The 21,707-nt window shown below is 38.0% G+C and overlaps 1 protein-coding gene across 12 annotated transcripts in view; it reads right to left on the reverse strand.

Moving 5' to 3' along the window:
- The window catches only part of trpm3 (transient receptor potential cation channel, subfamily M, member 3), a 151,266-nt gene extending 134,037 nt beyond the window's left edge, over positions 1-17,229 (reverse strand). For 3 of the 12 annotated variants that reach the window (XR_004341297.1, XR_004341298.1, XM_032579412.1), the window contains exon 1: positions 16,272-17,229. Coding sequence is in view for 10 of the 12 variants with exons in the window: in XM_032579412.1 (XP_032435303.1) it covers positions 16,272-16,475 (204 nt within the window). In the remaining 2 variants the exon portion in view is untranslated. The remainder of the gene's footprint in view (positions 1-16,271) is intronic. The other 9 variants (XM_032579398.1, XM_032579401.1, XM_032579396.1 and 6 more) reach the window with 4 other exon arrangements.
- Positions 17,230-21,707: the final 4,478 nt, after the last annotated feature.

Below are 21,707 nucleotides of genomic sequence, written 5' to 3' on the forward strand. Positions count from 1 at the left end.
GATAAACCGTGTGACACCACCCATCTGCACCATGACAGAAGTGTGAAGGAAGCCCATTTCCACCTGTCAATCGAGAAGGAATTTGCTGTGAAGTTGATCGCTCATTGAAAATGTGAATCCCTTGGCTTGCATCGTGTTAAACATGCAGTGTCAAAATTAGAATGTTATAGGATTACATCTCTTATTTCTTTTTACACAACATACTATTGGGGACAAACCTAGGATGACATTTTATAGGTATTTAATAAGATACAAGTAATTTGGTGCCAACCCATCAAGGTCTTCCTGCTTCATTAGCTGCTTGGAACCAGCACAGCGTTCTGCTGAAGGATTGCCCTATCTTTAGCTCCATCCATATCCCTGCAAAATCTGACCAGCCTTGTGGTCCCTGCAAAAGAAAAGATTAGCATCCTCTCCACCCATCTAACTCTGAATGTTGTCACCAAATTTACTGAATAAAACTCATAACAACCAAATTAATCTCCATGTCAAGATTACACAGCTTTTCCCACTTGCATGAAATTTTGCTGGGAGAGAAACTCACATTTGTGCAGCAAAGGAAAAAAAATTGTGTTACTAAAAGCAGTCGTGGTTCAGGCTGTAATTTTCTATAATGTGCTACATCCATCAAGTGGACACATACAAAATGACACTGTCAGCTCTTTGGCAAAAAGGTGGTTGTTAACAAAGCTGTGTGTGCTGGATTCACGATCCCTCAAAAGCCTTTATCTTCTTTGGCTTCCTCCGCCTCTCCTCCCTGGAGGATGCTCAGTAAGTGACAGTTCAATACCTCCCTTCATATGCACTCAAACACATCTATGCACACACACACCCAAAGACCCCCTGCTCCCTTTGCCTCGGAGAGGCAGGAAGACTTCTGCTGTGTAGGGTACACTCCTCCATCTGGAGAGAAGTAATTATTATCAGGCTGTGGGATGGAACTACAGGTACACATGCTCAGGCTTGCACACAGCTGCTTTCAAAGTGTGTTTTCACTCCACCAGTTCTTACAACTCCCTATCAATCACTATTTGCCTATATATTACAGTCATAGTGGTGTTAATAAGATTGCAAAGCCATTTCTTACCCTTCTTAAATCAAGCTAAGCCCAATACAACATTGTTTGACAATAAAGTTATAGATGAAAGAGGCAGAAAGTTAATGCAAAGCTGATGAGAGTCTGAGTTTGCACTCGAGGTAGTCACAGAATCTAATTGGCATGCATGTGTGAAGTGGGGAACAGTGTATGCTGCACATTGCTAGGACTCAGATAAGTGATAACTGTGTTGTTTAGAGCACATTGTGTGTAAGCACACGCCCACACGCTGGTGAACTGCCTCCGATTGTTCTGCGAGAAATATCAACACAGAGCAGCAGCATCACAAAGACACTTGTTTTCTCTGATAACACTTTTACAATCTGTTTGCAACAGATCTTTGCAATTCCAAACACAGCTGATAAATGAACTCACATACCTGAAATCAGTTGTTCATTTTGTATCTTTGATACTCTGCCTCAAGCAGCTCTGTGCAATGTTCCCAGCATACCAACGACTGATGGCAAGCGCCATGCATTATCAAATGAGTCAGAAGAAACAGAATCAGAAGATGGTGCTAATTAAAAATAATGACCTACGGGCAACGTTTATATCCCAAACACCTGAACTGTTCATTTGTACTGATTACCATAATGCCTTGGTTGTAAGATTCAGTTACTACAGTATTTCGATGCAGTAGCATGACAAAGCATCTCTGCAATATCAGGGCTAATGTTGTGAAGAGGATTTAAAGTATCCATAGGTTATAGTTAATATCCCATGCTTAGATCATCTAATCAAGCACTGCTTAACACTTCATTTAAAAATTAAAATTGAACTGAACAAATACAAATTTTAAGAGACATGACAGTTCACTTGAAGTGACCCAAACATGCTGAAAAAGGAGAACATCAATCATAGAAGCAGCCAAGAAGTCCATGTTAACTGTGTAGGAGCTGGAGAAATCCACATCCCCGTCTCTTGAAACTCCTGCTCTTTGAAACACTCCACCGTAAGCATGTCATCACTTTAATAACATTCCTACCAGGGTTGCACAGAGTAGTTTGTATGATGCGAAGTTCTTCCAGGTGTTTAGTAAAAGCTGCAGAAGAATAAACGATTTCTCAAACATGCATGGAAGAAGCAAAACATGGTGAGGAAATAAATCAAAGGTATTTTACCCAATACCTCACTGCCTCTTTAAAGCCAAAGGATGGAAGAAACTATGACAATGACTCATATGTTTACTGTACAGTTGAACAAGTTATTGCATTAACTATTTGATATCTCTACAGCTATTCTTGCATGTCTTGTCATTTAGACTGATGGATCTGCCTCAATATTCCTGTGAATTTCAAATTCAGTTTCCAAAGACTTTATTTCATTTTATCCCATTTTTAAAGGATAAATGGAAAGATCCACTATGAATGTGTGGCTCATTTTAAGCAGTGGTCAGGTTTTAAATATGGGACCTGGAGCTGCATAATGTGCCACTCTCTTCCATACCTTTCTAGACCTGATAATATAGTGGTGAATACAATTTGATCTCATTCAACATGAAGCCGTGCAGAGTACTTAAAAGCACATCACACTACTATTGGAAGCCAACTATAAAGAATTATTGTGATATTTTAACTATTTTAAATGCCTGAAGGTTAAAAGAGAGATCACAAGAGATTAGTCAGTTACAGTAAAGCCTGCAGCACGCTCTGTTTGTGTGTAGGTGTATGGAAATTACAAAAGGGCATTCATGCACCAGCAGTTGCAGCACTCAGTGTGGCACAATTATGGGCACTCTCTCTTTGTTATTGTAGATGAATAATATACAAGAGCCACTGGTGGTCTTTGAAAAGACAATAATTTTCTAGTAACAAGTGCCCCCTACCCCATATAGATCCAAATAAATCATTTGATTATAATGCATTAGCTTGAATTATACAGTTTGTGATTCTGACTGATGACACTTTGAGGAACGCCTAATTTATAGTTTTCTTCGCAATGCATATAAAATTAAGTAAATAAGTTTATAGGCAGAGCAGCTATTTTCAATACAAGTTTTTTTATAACTATGATACAATTACATATGACTTTTTGTAGGAAAAAAATAAATATTTTTACTTGTAATTTTTTTTCTAATAACCAATTACATTATAGGTAATCATTTAATAAATTATTGATTGAATTGTAGCACTTTTGTACTTATGTCTCATAAACTAATGCAGACATAAAAGAGTAAAAAGCTTTTTACCCTCATTTAGCTTAATAGAATGCTTTACAAAGCAAAGCAAGCATACTAATATGGTGCTTTGAGTTTCAAATTTGCATTTTATATTAATGCAATGTCATGTTTAACAGACAAACAATAAATGAGTATATTCTGTGGACCAGTGATAAGCCCAACAACACTTAGACTTTAAAAATCAAGTCACTTTTCTTCCAGTTGAAGGATGACAATCGTACGTCTGATCTACAAGCTTAAATGTCAAGCTTCTTTAAAAATAAAACGTGCTAAAGTGTGTGTGGTGGTGGAGGAAAGGGGGGTTCCTGTGCTTCAATTCTTTGTTCGAGAAGGGAGATAAGTGTGACTAAGAAAATCTCTACTGTCCCTGTGAGACACACCCGTCTACTATCGACTGAGGAAAGGATTAGAGAGATTTGTGTGAGGTGAAAGAAAAAAGAGTGAGAACAAGAATAGCCAATAACAACAAAGAGAAAAGGTTTCTGCAATGAAAAGAAGTATTGTCGCTAACATGGACACTATAAGAGATAAACAGCTGAGACAAATCAAATGTAATTACAAGATTTCGTGTGATCTTATAATATATTACAAGATTGCATATTTTTAAACGGCTAACCATCTAAGCATCTCAATAAAAATACATGTTTTTATTTTTTGTCTGACATTAACTGATAAAATATTTTATGACATAATTAAGTATAAATCAGAGCACCAACAATGCCTTGCAAGAATAAACCCAAGTTTTTTTTAAGTTTCTACAATATCTCTGTTAAAAGTAGTATTAATATATGGGTTTGAAAATGAAGGGAAGTGTTATGTACCACTTTCACAGAGGATTGTGTGGTATCAGAGTGTGACATGCCTCAGGTTGGGTTTAAGGCTGCCTTAAATGCTGCAGTATGCTGTACTTTAGAGGTTATCTGGGCTGTGGCAGAGCAGCTGTGTGAGTGGAGAAGAAATTGTCACCAAGATGAAAGACAACCCCTGTAAAGCTGAGTCAAATATGCCAACCCCTGCTGGACTACCTCTGAATAACAATTTGCTCTGTAGGGAAACAGGCTCTTAAAGGTGGGAATCACTTAAATGGTGCCTCAAGTCACTTAAGATGAGAACACATCATCACTGGCCTTTTACGTTTTCAAAATAGCATTTTATGAAATCTTTTGTTCTGGATCCAATTCTATCTGTTCTTTGTAACTGTCCAGAAAACACATGTAATAGTTAATGAAGCATTTTCCTTATATTCAGCACTTTTAAAAAAATATATATAAAAACATTTTATGTTTTTTTTTTAATTTAAACAACTTGGCGTCAAACAAAGATAACAAAAGTACATTCAAAGGGTAGCTTTTAAACAATTGTTTCATTCAACGATTGTACTTTGTGGAAATGGAGTTATCCTATTGTTAAATAGTGGATTTAATGCAAATGATATGAAATCAAATTTACCATCAACAGGAAGCCTGATTACTAAGACATGCAGAATAAAAACAGTACTTTAATAGATCAGGCTTAACAACAACAAATAGACTAAAAGACATGCCCTGCTTTGAAGGAAGATGACAAAAACACTAACATTTGTGGCTGACCTACCAAAACCAGTCCAACAACTAATCAAGGAAATCACAAAAGAAGTCAAAGGAACATCAAAAGACCCGCAGGCCTCACTTTCTTCAGGTAAGCTCAGTGTTCATAAGTGTGTTATGCAAGACCAAATCACAGCTGTAAAAACCAAAACAAAAAGTTACATATTATGTCTTTTACATAATATGTAAAAAACGTACATATTATGTAGAGTGATGGCATGAGGAGGCAGGAAATAAAGAGATAGTTCTTCACAGTTTCATTTCTATGTAAAAATTGTGTCCTGAATATTTTAGCCTTCATTGCACCACTTCATTTTTTTACACATTTGAGTTGCTTATGTTCCCTTGAATGAACATCCGTTTAATCTGATTGTATTCAGCCTGCGTATTATATTAGGAACAGCAGAAACAAGTGGAAAGCCATCTGTTTGCAACAATATCTTGTATGTCAGGAATAAGAGGAATCCATCAGTGAAGTCGCCTCCTGAGAAAAGTGACGTGATTGGACCTGTTTCTTTCGATTGACACTTTTTCTCTCTGTAGACTGGCAGATTAGTGCAGGACCCACCTGGTAATACCGTCGACTCACAAGTCCATGTCAGCCCAGAGCTCAAAGACGTGTACTCACGCACACGTGCGTATACACACACACCAAGCACACAGAAATCTATAAATTCCAGATTAGCTTTAGTGCTTGCCGATCTAATCTTCTGACTCAACAGAGCACTGCAGACATGGCTCAGTGTCAGAAACCAACATAATGAACAGTCACTCATTTCAACCTGGTGCAACAACCTAGACTTCTGACTTGCTTTTTTTCCAAAGCAAAATCCCTCTTTCTTCAGCTCTCTGTGTGACTCTAAGAGATCAAGCATAGAAACCTGAAGTAAAACCTTCAAACAGACAGGTTTTTATTTAGATGTTGAAAATGTAATAAAATTCTATTCTGTTTCTATTAAAATCACAAAAACACATGGCTTCAATAAATAATTAACATAAAAAATGACTAGAGCTATTAAAATCTTAAATCATCTATGAACCAGATGTTTTTGAAGGAATTGTATTAGACAATGATCTCTACTTGAACTAAACATTTGGCCTAACTTACAAATACTAAATGTCATTTTTCTTACAAAGACACCGCAGCACCAACTGTCTGATTGCCGACTGTCTGGCACTCTCATTTAGGATTTACAGAAATACTGGAAACTTATTTTCAGGTTTAAAGCAGGATATAACTGCATTTGATTTTTTTTCAGTGAGATAATTCTGGAAGGACCTCTGAATACTGTTCTTGCCAAAATTTGAATTCAAATTTTCTTTCAAACTTCTTAAAAATGGTACATCCACTTTCGAAACAGTTGAAATCAAAGCAGCTCAAACATTCAAGTCTTAAACTGTCCATGTTACCATACTGTGTGGCAGCGTAACAAACCTAGCTCCACAGCCCTGTGGCAAAGAGACCCCTGGGTATAGATTTAATGGCGATCATTACAGCCTAACTGTCTACACCGGGTAATACATATCAGGATCTGCTCATCCTCAAAGCCCAGGGCTCGTGGCATCAGACAGCGGAGCTTCAAAGCCACAGTTCAAAGGTAGCGTGCTACACAGATTTTAGATCAGCAGTTCTCCATTCAAACACATTTACATGGACAGAAAATATTTACATTTACATAAAAAAGATCATTCTATATTTAATGAGAGCTGAATGTTTTGTTTGTACTTAATATGGTCTCTGTAAAAAAGGACAATCTTAGTGGTTCCTGCACAAAACTAATGGGCAGATATGCCAGCTCTGCTGCCGTCAGAAAAAAATTAGAACATTTCTATGAAGCATAATATTGAGCTTAAACTAAACTCAAAAGCCAATTATGTTTTGCTGGTTTCCACTTTGATTACAGGATGAGACATGTGAGCTCAGCAGGGGATAGTGACAGATTAACTGAGTTAGAAGGTAGTCATTAATCCAGGGAACACTTTCAGGGTTGGTGAATGCGCGAGTCGGGGTGTGTGTGTGTGTGTGGGTGGGTGTGTGGGGGTGTGTGTGTGGGGGTGTGTGTGGGTGTGTGTGTGGAGGGGCTGAAAGGGGTTGTTTTCTGCTGAGTTTAAAACCTGGATAAATTACCCTCAAGTTAGCTTACTAACCATAGGGAGGTATTTTACTTCATAGCATCTACACTAAATTAAAGTTTAGGTTGAACAGCTGATGTTTTTTTTTTATCCCGAAATGTATCACTTGTATGCTTGATGTTGAATTCACCATTCAGAAAGACATTGCCTAATTTCTGATGTTTGAGACGAAAAGGCAAAAGCTCTGTGGTATGTAGGGAATGACAATGTGGTTTTCAAGAAATTCAACTTAGATAAAAGTAAAACAAAAAACTTATTTGATGGAGCACACACAAAAGAAACAGTAATTTAATGTGGGCTGTCTGATGGTAGCTGTTTTGGAGTGAGGCATGACTGAGCATCGCTCAATGCATTTTTGTCTGCTCGGTCTCTCCACCTCTATTCCTCTCTAGGATGAATTAGCGGAGGAAATTCAGAGCAAGGCCGCTTAGAAAAAGGTTTTAGAGGAGCTTTGATCAGGAACCCATGCCGGTAATCTGACAGATCCATAAGGGGAGCAACTGAAATAATGTCCGTTTGCGAGAGGCTATATTTGGCTTTGGCATGTCACCATGCCATGTGTGTGAATTGCTCCACCCTGCGCTAATGCTTAGCAATGCAAAATATCCCCCCTCTTTACATATTTTTATTGGGGAAAAAAAGAAATCTATGTATAATTTTCTTTTTAAGAAATCCCAATAAATTACATGGAAGTTAAATGTCTGTTGTACTGTATTTCTAATGCAGCACATCTGCAAATGTTTTTTTTTTTTTTTTTTACTTCTTCAGTAAACTCTAAAAAGTTCCCTTAACTCAACAACTCTGTTCCATCACTTTGACATAATGGAAAAAGACTCAATTCTTACTCATTAGCACAAACTGTGTTCTTTTACATTTCCATTTCACCAAATGATCCAGAACTCTTCATGGGAAACAAGCAATTACAGGGATGCAATTTTACTTCAACCTCTCATAAAATTACCTGGAGAGAAAAAAGAGAGATAAATGTGTCTGGAGACAATCACACTGAACAAATTTATCTGTGAGAAAGAAGGAGGAATGTGGGGAAAAAAGCTATCCAAGTGTATGCGTTATTGTCTGGCATTTTCAAAATGAGAAAAATAAAGTTGTGTAGGATGTGGTATTTCATCTACAGACAACAAAAAATCTGCCAGCCTCTTTTTTTTTCCTATTTTTAACTGTTTAACCAGACAACGGCAGTGAGAGCAGGCAAACTCACAAACAGTTCAGAACAAGTTGGCGGGCTGCAACAAAACAAGTCAACTGGAGTCAAACAGCAGCAGCACTGACGGGTGTTTTTTAAGGTCAGAAAGCACCGTCCCATCCCACATGTTCATACCGCTTCCACAAATAATGGCTCTCAGGTCATCGGTGGTCATTCGTCAGTGAGGTGAGTTCACAAAGCATTGAAGACAGCAACAAAAGCATGCAGCCTTGCTTTCGTTGACTTTTAATGGTCAGAGTTCAACATGGCCTTTCAATGTGCCAGCTGGAAAAGTTCACCATTCACATCAATTCTTCAAATGCTGGAAAAGGTCTTCTTAGCTAAGCCACAATAAAACAGAGGTGTTGCCCTACTTCTCTATGTGAGGAAAAGTAATTTGTAATTTGTTACACCTTCAGATATCAAAAGTACTTATGGCTACTCAGTTCTCAATCTCCTCCTTTGTCTCCCACACACACAAAAACAATCCCATAGAAGCAAGTGCCTAAAGAGGCTTTGCCTCCTCAGCAATTTCTCCCACTATCCAACACCTCCCACCGTGTTCCCCGTTTAAACAAACCCTGCATGATACTTCAATTGTTTCCAAAGCTACTGTTGCCACGTGTGTCAGTCAACTCCTACGTTATCGCAAACCATCACCACCATCAAATAACCTGCTTATTTTCACCCCCGGTCTGCTGCCAAAAGGTGGATTAAGCCGATTAAAATGTTGAGGACTTAGCTGTGCAGGCATGCCGCCAGCCTATAGTCTCAGATTTGTTATAACTCCGTTTCTCTGGAGTGCTAAGTGAAAGTGAAATGAAAGTCTTAGGTGTGCGCATGATGGTTACAAAGAGACGCCAATTACAGAGTTCAAATTAGATTCATAGCAGCACAAAGGAAATGACGGGAAATAAAATCTTATGGCATTCCATCATGGTTTGTTTCTGGACGTGTTTTGTTGCTGGTTTACTTCTAGTGTTGAGGTTGAAAGTAGTAAAGGGAAAGATGTGCCCAGAGATCACATCTGTCTTTGTCCATCTGCCACCCACTGGCCTTTCTCCAGATGGCTCTCGCATTTCCCTTTAGCGCTGGCTCTTTAATTTACCTTAATCATAATGAGCTCTACTCAATAGGTCAATGATTTACAAGCCAGCAGTTGCTCAGCCTCGTTGACTCTTTTTTTTTTTTTTTTACAACGTATGCCTTTAGGAAGAATTTAAATAAATACTAAACAAAATTCAACCTAGTTTTCAGATTCTCTTAGTGCCTTGTATTCACACTATTTGAGCATTTTATCACGTCACAAACCATAATAACCACCGCTTTTAATGTGTTTTATAGGAATGTCATGTGATAAACTGACAAAAAGTAGTGCATATCTACAAAGCAGAAGGAAAATCATACATGATTCAGATTTTTTTTCCCAATAAAGTAAAATCTGAAGTGTGTTGTGCCTCTGTATTCAGCCTTCCTAAGTCAATACAATGCTAAGCCACCTCCCACTGAAATTACAGTTACAAATCATTTGAGGTGAGTCGAAGTCTGCTTTGCAGACTGATTAGGTTTGCACATCCTCCTTAGCAAAAGAGCTTAAGCACAGTCAGACCTGATAGGTAGATTCTGTGAAGAGCCATGTCTTTTTTGATACAGTTTCGATTCAGTTGCATTTAGGTCTGAACTTTGACTGGATGAGGGTTTCACTCTGTTTAGCTGTATTCTTTGTACCTTACAAGGAAAACCATCATGTTCCATTGAGGGGGTGCTGCTCGTTTAGGGTAAGAGCACTCTTTTACTCTTGGCAGAGTATCTCGTGATGCTCTTTGCCTGGTCTCTTCATTTAGTTTGCAGTTGTGTCATGCTCTTTTCATTTTCAGATGAAGGATTGAACAGTCCTCTGTGAGATGTTCAAAAGTTGGGATATTGTTTTAACATAACTTGGCTTCAAACTTCTGCTCAGCTTTATCTCTGACCCATGTTCTTGGTCTCCATGACGTTTCTTCACTTCTAGAGTCTGCTGTGATCAAGCAGATGTAATGTATTACTTCACAGGTCAGAGTTAGCTAGTTAGCTAAGACTTCACAATTGCTGTCACTAAGTTTTTTGATAGCTGTATCCTGTTTCTGTAGGATACAGTGTTTTGAATATTTATGCAATTTAAAACCAGAACATTCTTTGTTTCACACACATACGGGCAAACTGATGAAGCCATTTGCATGATCTGAATCATAGGCACTGATTCTGTGGGTGCTTCGGGGTTGGAGCACCCACAGAGATTCACGGAAACCCACGTGTGCCAGGCAGATTACATTTTTATCGATTTGCTAATGACCACATCCACGAGTCATACAAGCACGGTGATCACCCACCAGCGGGAACATAAATCGGTGTCCATGATCTGAATAAGTGTTAACCTGAGTTTGTTTGTCCTTCTAATTCTAAGATGAGACACAAAGGCAGTTCTGATCCTAAAACAGCACCTTTGAGTGCTGATGCCATTTGCACACACTTGAACCATGCACTGTACGCATTTAGGGAAAGTCTGCCAATATTTACGTACTGTACAATTATGAAAGTTAAAACCAGGGCAAATTGCATCACGTTCACAAAGACCAGAGCTGTATGCATTATGCAGATTGCTTGGATGGAGTGTTTAGCAAGAACAATGCAAAATAACAAATAATTTAAAAGAAAATAAATGAAAAATAGCAACTTTAGCAAGACACACTAAAGAATCCCTGGTCCTGTTTTCGGTTTTGCTGAGGGTGAGATAAGGATCTGATAGTTGGTGGGCTTGTGTGGGAGCAATGGAGACACACAGGCAGCATTCGGTGAGTAAGCTGCCATCACGCAAAACAAAAAACAGACCCTTTTTCATTTCTTAATTAAAATAGACACTGTAGGATATTTGCAACTTCATACATTTATCTTGACTTTTTGCTCATTGTCTCTGAACAAATCAATAAAAGATGTATCATTCCATTTAATTATAACAATGTTGAGATTATTAAATATTGAGATTTTGTAATTTAAGTTTTAGTCAAATGTTGATATTTTTTAATTAATCTCTGATCACTTTGGAGTCTGTTGTGTTTAAGGATTAAGAGGAATAGTGTAACCTGATTCAAAATAAGGCGCAAATTTCCTCCAAATACTTGACTTTCTGGGTATACTTACTTCTGCATGTATGCAAGCAGCCTGCTTTGTGAATCACTTTTGAAAACAAAATGCACACAATCAGAGCAAAACAGCTGGAAAATATGAAAGAGATTGCACTGCTTTGGGAATTATCTCTATACTGTAGATAGCCGAGTTTCAGATCTTCTAAGAAATCGGGGTAAATAATACATTATTATATACAGCAGCTGACAGATCCCTGGAAAATCAATAAAACTTTATGGAGGAGGGGGAGGCTAGCAATGAAAACTAAATAAATACTCATAACTCTACCCAATAGTTGAGTCTTGAAAAAAGTTTGTCCAAAAAGATGACGCCAGACCAGCCCTACATCTTTTCATACACGTCCTGGTACTTAAAATCCAGGAATAAGAAGGCAAACTAGTTAAGACACTATCTGCTGCAGCTGTCTGGATCATGCTGAAAGCTGTCTGTCTTCACTTGTCCTTGAATCATTGTCTTGCCAGGCAAGAGTCACTTCAGGCTTTAGACACAAAGGTCAAATTTTCCTACAAGATCTGCAAGCTTCATTAGACTCAACAATGACCACAAACACTGGAGGTTGTAGTATTACCTACATGTCAACTGCATGTCAGAGTTTAATCATTTTAACAGAAAAAAAACCCCATATTCTACATCTCTACAATAAGGTTTTAGAGAAAAGCGTGCTCTTACTATTATAAAGAAACCAAAAAAGTAAATGTTCAAGTAAAACTTTAGAACACTTAATAATTTTGTTTGAAAGCAATTTGGTAGAAAAAAAAAAAAGTAGAAAGGATAGAAAGCCCTGTTCTTTGTTTCCAGAGAAACCAATGCGACTCTGATCTTTTCTGCTTTCTGTTTCATTAAGTAAAATCACTTTCTGTTGTTCATTATAATGAGACTCTAACTAAAATAGCCACCCAGCATCAGCTTTATTTATCAAGGAGAAACAAAAGTATCTCGCACAACAATGGTAATAATAGTTGTCTTAAACATTTTTCACTTCCCAATAAGCTCTCTTCCTGTAGAATGGTGGACATCAAATTGCATTGAAATGAGCATGTAGCCTTTCCCAAATGTATAGGTAGTCTATGCTTTCTAATTAATTACTAGAACTAAAATAAAAAAACGGTAAAGATTTAATAAGATTTGAGTTTTCAAAGTCATCAAAAAAAAAAGAGAAAGTTAAGAATAATTCAATTCAATTTGGCTTAAGTTGTGTTAGAATTGAATCCAATTTAATGTAGTAATTGTGGATGTTTTTTTCTTCATAAACATTTAATGATGTGGTGAGAACTGGAATCAGAGACAAAACAAAGTTACAGTAAGTTTTTGTATCTAATGAAAACTTTTCTGTTGAGATCACAGTTGGATCTCGATTTAAAGGCTATGTGTATACTGGAGCAATTTTTAATTCATTATTTTACTTTACTAACATGAAGGAAATTAAAAGAAACACATAATTAGCAGCAGTGAGCCTAATCAGAGCAGATAACAACCAATGAGCAAGAGGAACCAAACAAGCTTTGGGAGCCTTTGCTGTCCTGTTTTCATGCTGGGAGAGAACACAAGGGAGGAAAAGCTGTCTGAATTCTGGCCTAAAAGGTTCCACTGATGAAGCTCATTACTATAAAACAGAACTGTGAAGCTGTGAAAGTCTTTAACATTACCATCTCAAGAATCCTTGCAGAACACAGTAGGCAAAGAACAGACATTTAAACCAAAACAACATTTTACTTGTTTGTTTATTTTAACGACGGTGGGTTTCTTTATAGGTCTCTATAAAGCACAGATGGCTCGGTGAACTGCAGGGCTTTCACATGGAAGGAGGCAAACAAAGACAAACTATCACACATTTAATCTCTACAGATTTTTATAAACAAAGAAGTGAAGTTCCAGCGACATAATAACATCTACTTGCAGTCGGTATAAAAAAAGATTTAGATTACAACAAAAATCATGTAAAACCTGGTAAAAGTAAAACCGCAAACAGAGTGAGAGCAACATGCAGCCCACTACTACAGTAACTGAAATCAGACAATTTCACTTCGACTGGTCCTGACAAGTAAAATTATATTCCTTATAAATAATAAACATAACTACTACCATGTGACTAACAGTCTTCAATGTCACTGAGTGAAAAAGAAGTTAAGCATTGTCACTTTAGGTAATGTGTCTAAAATTAAAATGAAAGGAGGAACAAAGATGTAAGACGCTGTTAAAAAGAATAACGTTTTTTTTCTCTGCAATATGTTGAGAAATGTTTGCAACTCACTAATGGTTCCTATATAATTCATTCAAAGCTGAATAGTTGATGTATGATTCCTTAAAAGTATGCATGTCTCTTGAAAATACAAAAACCAACTAGTTTAAGTGAAAGATCAATAATGTTTTCTGTATACAACACTGCAACAAACATCTGACCACAGCACAGAGCTCTGCTGAAATAGTATGACACAGGCCTGGTGTCGAGAAGGGGAGGCGAATGCATCTCTGCAAACAAAATGATGCAATCTTCATAACAGATCTACGTCAGTGAGAGCCGATCTCTGCATTTCGGATGATGCATGTGGAACCGTTTAGGCTCTGAGAGAGGTTAAGACTTGTAGCAGATAACAGGAAGGCTGAACAGAGTCCTGCAAAGTTGCTTCCAACCTCTGTCAAGGAACTTGCTGTAATTAGAAATAGTCAGTCTAAAGAAAATTTCATAGTTCTCCTTTGAAAACACACAGAACTCTTGTGCTAGACTAGCTGCTCTGCATTTAATGTTACAACATAAAATGATAAATGCAGTTTAAAATGTCAATTCTGTAATCATTTTTGATTTAAGATTTTGCAGCAGCGGCTCATATATGATAAGTTACTACTATTCCTAATATGGAAAAAACTAAGACAGGCTATAACAAAAGTAAACCCAAATCAAATTCTTGTTTTAGATAAAGCTACATGATTCATATAGACCTTTTGGTTCACAATTAAATCAAAACAGAAAATCTTAACCTTTGCAATCATTGTCAAAAATGACAATGATTTTCTTTGGTACAAATATTTAAAAGGTGAAAAAAAGAAACACACATTTGCTCCTTACTGTCAGATTTTATAGAAGCCCAGAGAGAGTTTCTCTCCCTGGAGCTTTTTAATCCCACTCTCCATACCTGCCTTTGACTCTAATTCCCATATAGTGTGATTTCTCAGTATTGGATTTTTTTAAAATGCCTGCAATTTTCCAGTTTTTCCAATTTCTTTGCACCACCTTCTACCTTATTGATTCAGTCACACACAAGATTGCACAGAACCACACAAGTGAGCGAGCACACTCAAGCACACAGACATTGTAATGATTTCAAAGTAATGATTAGAGACTAGCTTGGTATTTCAGTATCTTGGCTTCATATCTAAGCAACACAAACCCCAGCAGACCTCTCTCAGCCTATCCTCCATCACACAGATACAGTACATAAATCCAGGAGACACAGACAAAACATAAGTATCTGACTTTCATTTTTAAAAATCTGTTCATGCAAATCTGAAACAAAAAATCATAGTAGTGCCCTATAGTCATTACAGCTAAAATATCAGTATATGCGAGCAATCCAAAATAGTCCCAGTTACTGGAGCACAAACCAAAAAGCAGAAATGGATCTCAACTCTCCATCCAAGCACATCTCTCTCAACCCACTCATCTCCCAGCTCAGATGTTGCTGCCAAATATTAACCAGCTTCAGTTATGCTGACCTTGATCCATAAACATCAGTGAAGTTCCACATTTCAAAAATAGAGCTGATGGAATCCTGGAGCCATCACATTTTAAATTGCAGAGAAGTTTGGCTATTCCTCCAGCTAACATGAAGAATTGTTTTCCGCATGGTGCAGAGACAAAAGAAAAAGAAACCCAATCAGGAGATAAAGATATGGTAATGTCGTCAAGAACTGAATCTGCATGAGAACATATTTCACAACAGTTTCCTCAAGTTGTGAGCTATTATGAGTGTAATTTTATAACTGTTGACAATGTTGAAATAATTCTAGTGTTTTACCAAAGCAATATTCCTTCAGTAATGTGAAGGGATTGTAAAACTGCTAGGAAAATCAATGAACATGTAGGTCACTGAATTCCACTATGATTTACAATTTAACAATTATATAACAACTTCCATATTTAAGAAACCTGAATGACTTCACTGGGAGAGTAATTTTATTGGTTTTACGTAACCACAAATATTTCATAGAAAAACTAATATAATTAGATTCTGCAGAATCAAATCATAAAATCAGCAACTGCAGCTAAAAATCTGTTAAGAAATCAATCAGGTAATGTCTTGGATCGAATGATTGCTCAGTAACATATTACCCTCTCTACCATACCATTAAAGATCCAGGGGTCATTTTAGTTATGACAGCAAGCACAAGAACTATAATTTTCATCAGTCTTAGATAGATAACAGGTTTGATGCTCCAGGGCCAGGGGAATAAAACTCACACCAGTTTCCAATTATTCCTACAAAGTTTCAAATCTCTCTTGGAAAGTAACGCCAAACTTAGACCCAGCTCTGGTTATTTTGATAAATTTCCAAGGCAGCAGATGATTAAAGATGGAGTAAAAGTGGGGTGAAAAAAAAATCAAAGAAGTTAACCCAGAAAGCCTGTTTAGAAGTCAAAAAGAGGTCAAATGGCTAATTAGGTTGAATGAATTGACACAAATGAGGACATTAGAGTCCCTAAAAACAAAGTGACAGTGACATAAATGATTCTTCTAAACTCCTCAACTCAACGTACCTCCTAATCCTTCCCAAAGCCTTTACACCCTCCTACGTGAGGTGAAGTGTTTCCTGTCCCATTTTCCTCCCAGCACCCGGGTCATTGATTGATCTTTGGGAACAAGTCAAGGGGGTCTCTGTATCTTAACTATCTTACCGGTGGCTGCTGAGAGTTGAGCGCCCCCCTCTTGGTGGAGCCCCCTCTGGAGCTCAGCCTCTTCCAGGACTCTGAGAAACGCCCCCTGGTGGTGGGACGCCCCGGCCCGGATGCTCCTGACGCAACAGATAAATCATCCCGGGTGGAGAATGCCCGCTCCCTCCTCAACTCTCTCCGCTCGGACCACTTCTTCTTGGATGCCATAGTTGTTAAAATTCAATCGAGGTATGTGGAAAGAAGAGCAGCCACGGTTATATGAGGAGGCTGTTCTTGAATCACACTGGTGCCACAGGTGGCATCTCTACTGAAGTCTAAAGTACTTGTCAGCACTATGTGTGTCACCCCTTTGTTTAGACCTTGTTTTCACTTACAAAAGCATCATAAAAGTCCAGTCTTAGTTCCTTCTTTATGCCGTTTTTTCCACAGATCTTCACCAGCTCAAATCCATTCCTGCAATCTTCTTGTTTTCCTCGTTGTAATCATCCTCCAAGGGGAACAGGAGTCAGAGCGCAAAGGTGGGAAAGCAGAAGGTCCTCCCTGCTCCCTGTTGCATGTGCTGTTACTGTGGCTCAGCCGCTGATGTTGTTTTCTCTCCTCGCAGAGAAGGAGAGAGAGAAAAATAGGGAAACATGGCAAAGCACAGAGGGAGGGAGAGAGACAGGAGAAAGGGTGCGATATTTAAATCCGGGTGAAAAGGGGCTTCAAGAAAGAAAAGGTGAGGAATCGAAGCACAGGTTTAAAAAAAAAAAGAGCCGACTGCAGGTGCAGAGAGAATAAAAAAGGAGAACAAAGAGAGGTGCAAGAGTCTTTGGAGTGCCGAGCTCCTGTTGAATTTGATGTAGAGATGGTCTAAGATGACCGAGATACAGAAACACCTCAATCAGCAAGTCACTCTCTGTGTGTGAACACTGTGCTCTGAATACCCACTGCCTCTGAATCTCCATCTCCTCTCTCTCCTGCTTCTCCTGCTCTCTGAGCTTTCATTCACCATGTCACTCTTCCCCCCTCCTTCTCCCACCAAGGATTCCTCTTTTTCATGTGTTACAGTTCATCAGCTAACCCACCGAACCCTCAATTTCTCTCCCACAACCAGATCAGGGACTGATCGCAAATATAAAATGACAGTTGTGATCTCTTCTCCTTCCTCCTCTTCTCTTCTACCTCTCACTCAGAGTCTTCAGATGTGTCAAAAACTATGTCATGCTGAGGGATTGTGGAGTTGTCAGAGAAAGGAGGAGAATTTCAGCAAATAACTTCACATGAATCCACTAGGATAATACCATAAGACACAAAAATGCAACTGAAGACAAGATGGAAACAGAAAAACCACCAGGACTAGATGAAAGAGATCCGATGAAAGCTGGACGTAGCGATAACAAGTAAGATAATGTAATGGGATACGGCGTAAGGAGAGGTGACAGTGCCTGAACACTAGGGACATTGTTGCCGTTGCTCAAAGCAACCACTCACCACCTGGGAGTACACGGCACTGTGTGTATTTGTGTTTGTGAGTATGGCTTGACTGGGAATGTGAGAGACAGTGAAAAAGCAAGACAGAGATCCCCAGAAGAATGAGAGCTGGGAGAGTGGGACGAGGGAACAAGTGACAGTTGGAGAGCAGATGAAGGAGAGACACGTAGAAACAGCCAGCGGGAGCTGAAGCACACAAACAGCCACTCTAATCAAGCAAAGATAGGCTCCAGGTGTTATTGTCTATTGCTTCGAACGGCTAGAAGTCAAGTAATCATCATTTCAGTCACCATTACACATTTGATCTTGAAAGGCTCAGAGATAATACCAAGAAAATGTCAGAGATACTTTAGAATCATGGCTAAATAGAAGAAGAAAGATCTGATGGAAAATAATTTAGACATAAAGTGGCTTAAAATGAACCTCCACCCACCCCTGGTTATTTTTCAGCTTTGATTAAACAATGCTCTGTGGGATGTTCAAAGCTTGGGTTATCATCATTAGCCTAGCTTTGTTTTAAACCATCTGCCCACACAATAATTATAACTCAAACTTATATAACATATACACTTATTACCAAAACAATTCCCTCACTCACCAAAACCTGGAGGTTGCCAAATTTCTGCAGTCAGTAGATACAGACTCCCTAACCTCCAGATGGCCTACAGATTAGCTCAAGAACTGCTTACAGAAAGCTTTGTGGAATGGATTTTCATGGCTGAGCGGCTGCATCCAAACCTTACATCAACCAGGTAAAGTGCAAAGCACTGAAGACATGTTCTTTGGAGTGACGGATAATGCTTCTTTGTCTGGCAAGCTTAGTTCTCCAGGCAGTTGCCAGGACAACTGCACAGGCCTGAATACATTGTGTCAAGCGAGAAGTTGGGTGCAGAGGAGAATATGACGTAGGTCAGTTGTTCAGGAGCTGGACTCGACACCTTCGGTCCAGCAAAACGAAACTCTTAATGCTTCAGCATGGCAAGATATTTTAAACAATTTATAGTTCCCAGCTTTGCATTGAAATAATTTAGTAATGGTCTGCTTCGTGTTCCCACATGACTGCACTCCAGTGCACAAAGCAAGGTTCAAAAGGACTATTCTGAACACACATCCTGGCCTCTCGACCTAATAGAACAACTTTGAGATAAATAAGAGGAGGAATGTCCAATTCCATTCCATGAGAGCTACAATCCTGCAACTTTTAGATGCATTCTTTCTCCAACACACCTGAATCAAATGGCTAATTTCCCTCTTTACCAATTACATTCAGTTTTGCAAAGGCCTGGTAATTAGCCATTCTTTTACTTCAGGTGTGATAGAGCAGGGGTTAATGTAAAAGTTGGGCACGCAACAATTAAAGTGCAGCCTGGAAACATACATGTCCAACATAATATTCTGACCACACAAGTTTGCTTCTGAAATAATGGTCGACAATTTCAATCAACCCACTATTAAACTTTGTAGACAGCTTTCCAGTTTTGTTTCCATTGTTCATTCATATGCTCATCAACTCGCCTGTCTTGCATTCAAACAATCAATGCAAGACACCCCAGTATTTCCTCATGGTGCTTTCATGAATTCCTGTTTTTGATTTTAGCTAAATACTATTTTTTTGTTTTTTATCTTAAGTAAATACTGTTTATTTTCACCTCCTTCTGTCACCTCTGGATTTGGGTCGTGGGAAAAGAAAGTCAGACTTGATAAAAACCCTTCAGAATCCACAACAGAATCTGTCCAACATTGCTCATCCAGCATAACACAAGTCAACTTGAATCTCTGTTCTTCGTGGCAGCTATTCTTGCTTATTATTCCATCTGTCTACAGTATATTTTTCTGACCTCTTTACCATTGTGTGGCTTCAGACTTTGATCAAATTCGGCACTGGAAAGCCCTCTCACTGATCTTGCTATAACAACTTTGCAGTTTAAACGTTAACCTGCATTTAGCCTTTTGTTTTAAGGTTATCCAAAACTCAATCCCTGACGGATCTGGACTGTCCTCTTTGCTTCACAATGCTGTTTGTTCACTTTTGTTCCGAACAAATGACTCAGGCTTTTACAGAACAGCTTCATTTATAGTCAAATTAAAGGACACACAGGTGGACTAATTAGCAGAGTTCTGAAAGGAACTGGCTGCGCTGTATTTTATGTAGGGAAATAAGAATAAAGAATAAATACAAATGCGCATCACATGTTTCATTTCTGTAACAATTTTGAAAAACGTGCATCTTTTCCCAACCATTTTACAATTACACATTAGGCATAATTGGTCTATCACATGGCATCTCAACAAAAACACTAAAATTTGTAGTGTTTCAATAAATGTGATAATAAATATTGGACCATTTATGTAAAAATTACTTCTTTATCAGTTAACATAAACAGTAAACATTAAATGTCTAGTATTTCAATTTTTATGTCTTACAGATATACATAAACTGTCAAAGACAAGACTTTAAACTGTGAAAAGTCACTGTACATCCATAGAAATGATCAACACCTAGCAATGCTACCTGCTCTAACATTAAATGTGGAGTTTTCATATTCTTCTGCAGAATGTTGCACCGCCAGAAGTCAGGCTGACATTCAGCTCAACAACTCTTTGCTCTAATAATTCAGCTATACAACTTAATTCAAATGTAAAGACCAAAAGAGAATTAGCACAACCAATTAAATCTTTTCTGACTATCAAAAAATTGTTTAATTCGTAGTTGTTTAATTATGTGCCTTTCTTGGCCTTTAACTCTCAGCACCTAAATAAGCAACACAGCTAATTGAATTTGGAGTTTAATTTTAGCAACTGATTTTATGGTATAATGAAGAGGTTACAGAGTCCTGTAAATATTTTAGCTAGGAAGCATAAAGCTTGTGGTAGACCTAATAGGAGCAATAATATTACATCATATTAAACATTAAAATAAAAGAAACACGTTACCAGCTCCAAAGGTTATGGACGTTTACTACGAAATGAGCAGTGGCAAAAAGCTTTTGGCGACCACTTACAGCACTAATCTTTTCAAATGAATTAAGAACATTTTCCTTTGCAACACATAACAGTAGCTTCACTGGTTTGCTTCACCAGTTTTGTGCAGTCCCCAAACTTGTAATTTTCCTCTCGGTGCTAATCATCAGCTGGAGTTGGTCCAGCTGCTTGTATTTTCACTAAAACTAGGAAAATGGAGCACATCATCCCACTTCTAAAGTCCTTAAACTGGCTCTCTGTAGTTCAGAGAATGAACTTTAAAATACTTTTTTTAGTCCACTGAATGGCTTAGCACCAAAATGCATTATAAATATATTATAGATTATGTTATTGTCATATCAACCTTCCAGAACATTGTTTTTCAACCCTCCATGTTTTAGGCATTTCCCTGATTCAGCAACTTTTCCTCATGTTATTTATCTGCACTTGAAAATGATGTTATATTTCCTACAGCTACCTCATACAATTCTCTCTTTATAGCATGTAATTTTATGCTATAAAAAAAATTGTTCATGGACAAATTTAGCAGTTTTTCTTTGCTTTTTTGCAAGAAAAGTATACATCTACTTTTGTGTCTTAAAATAGAAACAAAAAAATCTGTCAGTAAAATGTAATTCCATCATCCAAAGTTGTGACTCAGGCTTGCCACTGGATGTTGAGTGTTTGATATTTGACACAATCAGACAGCAGTTTTATTTCATATACTCCATCCCTGCAGACACAGGCATGTAGAAATCGTAACAAACTCAGCTTAAATATGTACAGTGCCTTGTGAAAGTATTCATCCTTCTTCTTCTTCCCCATGGCATTTTTTTTTAGTTTTGTTACATTAGAACCTGTTTTTAAACGTGTTGTTGAAGTAAAGCCCTGGTGGCTGCACCACCACCACTAACAAAACACCACCATAAAGACCAAGGAGATCATCTATCAAGTCAGGGACAAAATTGTTCAGAAGTAGAAATCAGGGTTGGGTTATAAAAAAAT

This window comes from Xiphophorus hellerii, chromosome 12, assembly GCF_003331165.1.
Source record: "Xiphophorus hellerii strain 12219 chromosome 12, Xiphophorus_hellerii-4.1, whole genome shotgun sequence".
NCBI classification, from domain to species: Eukaryota; Metazoa; Chordata; class Actinopteri; order Cyprinodontiformes; family Poeciliidae; genus Xiphophorus; species Xiphophorus hellerii.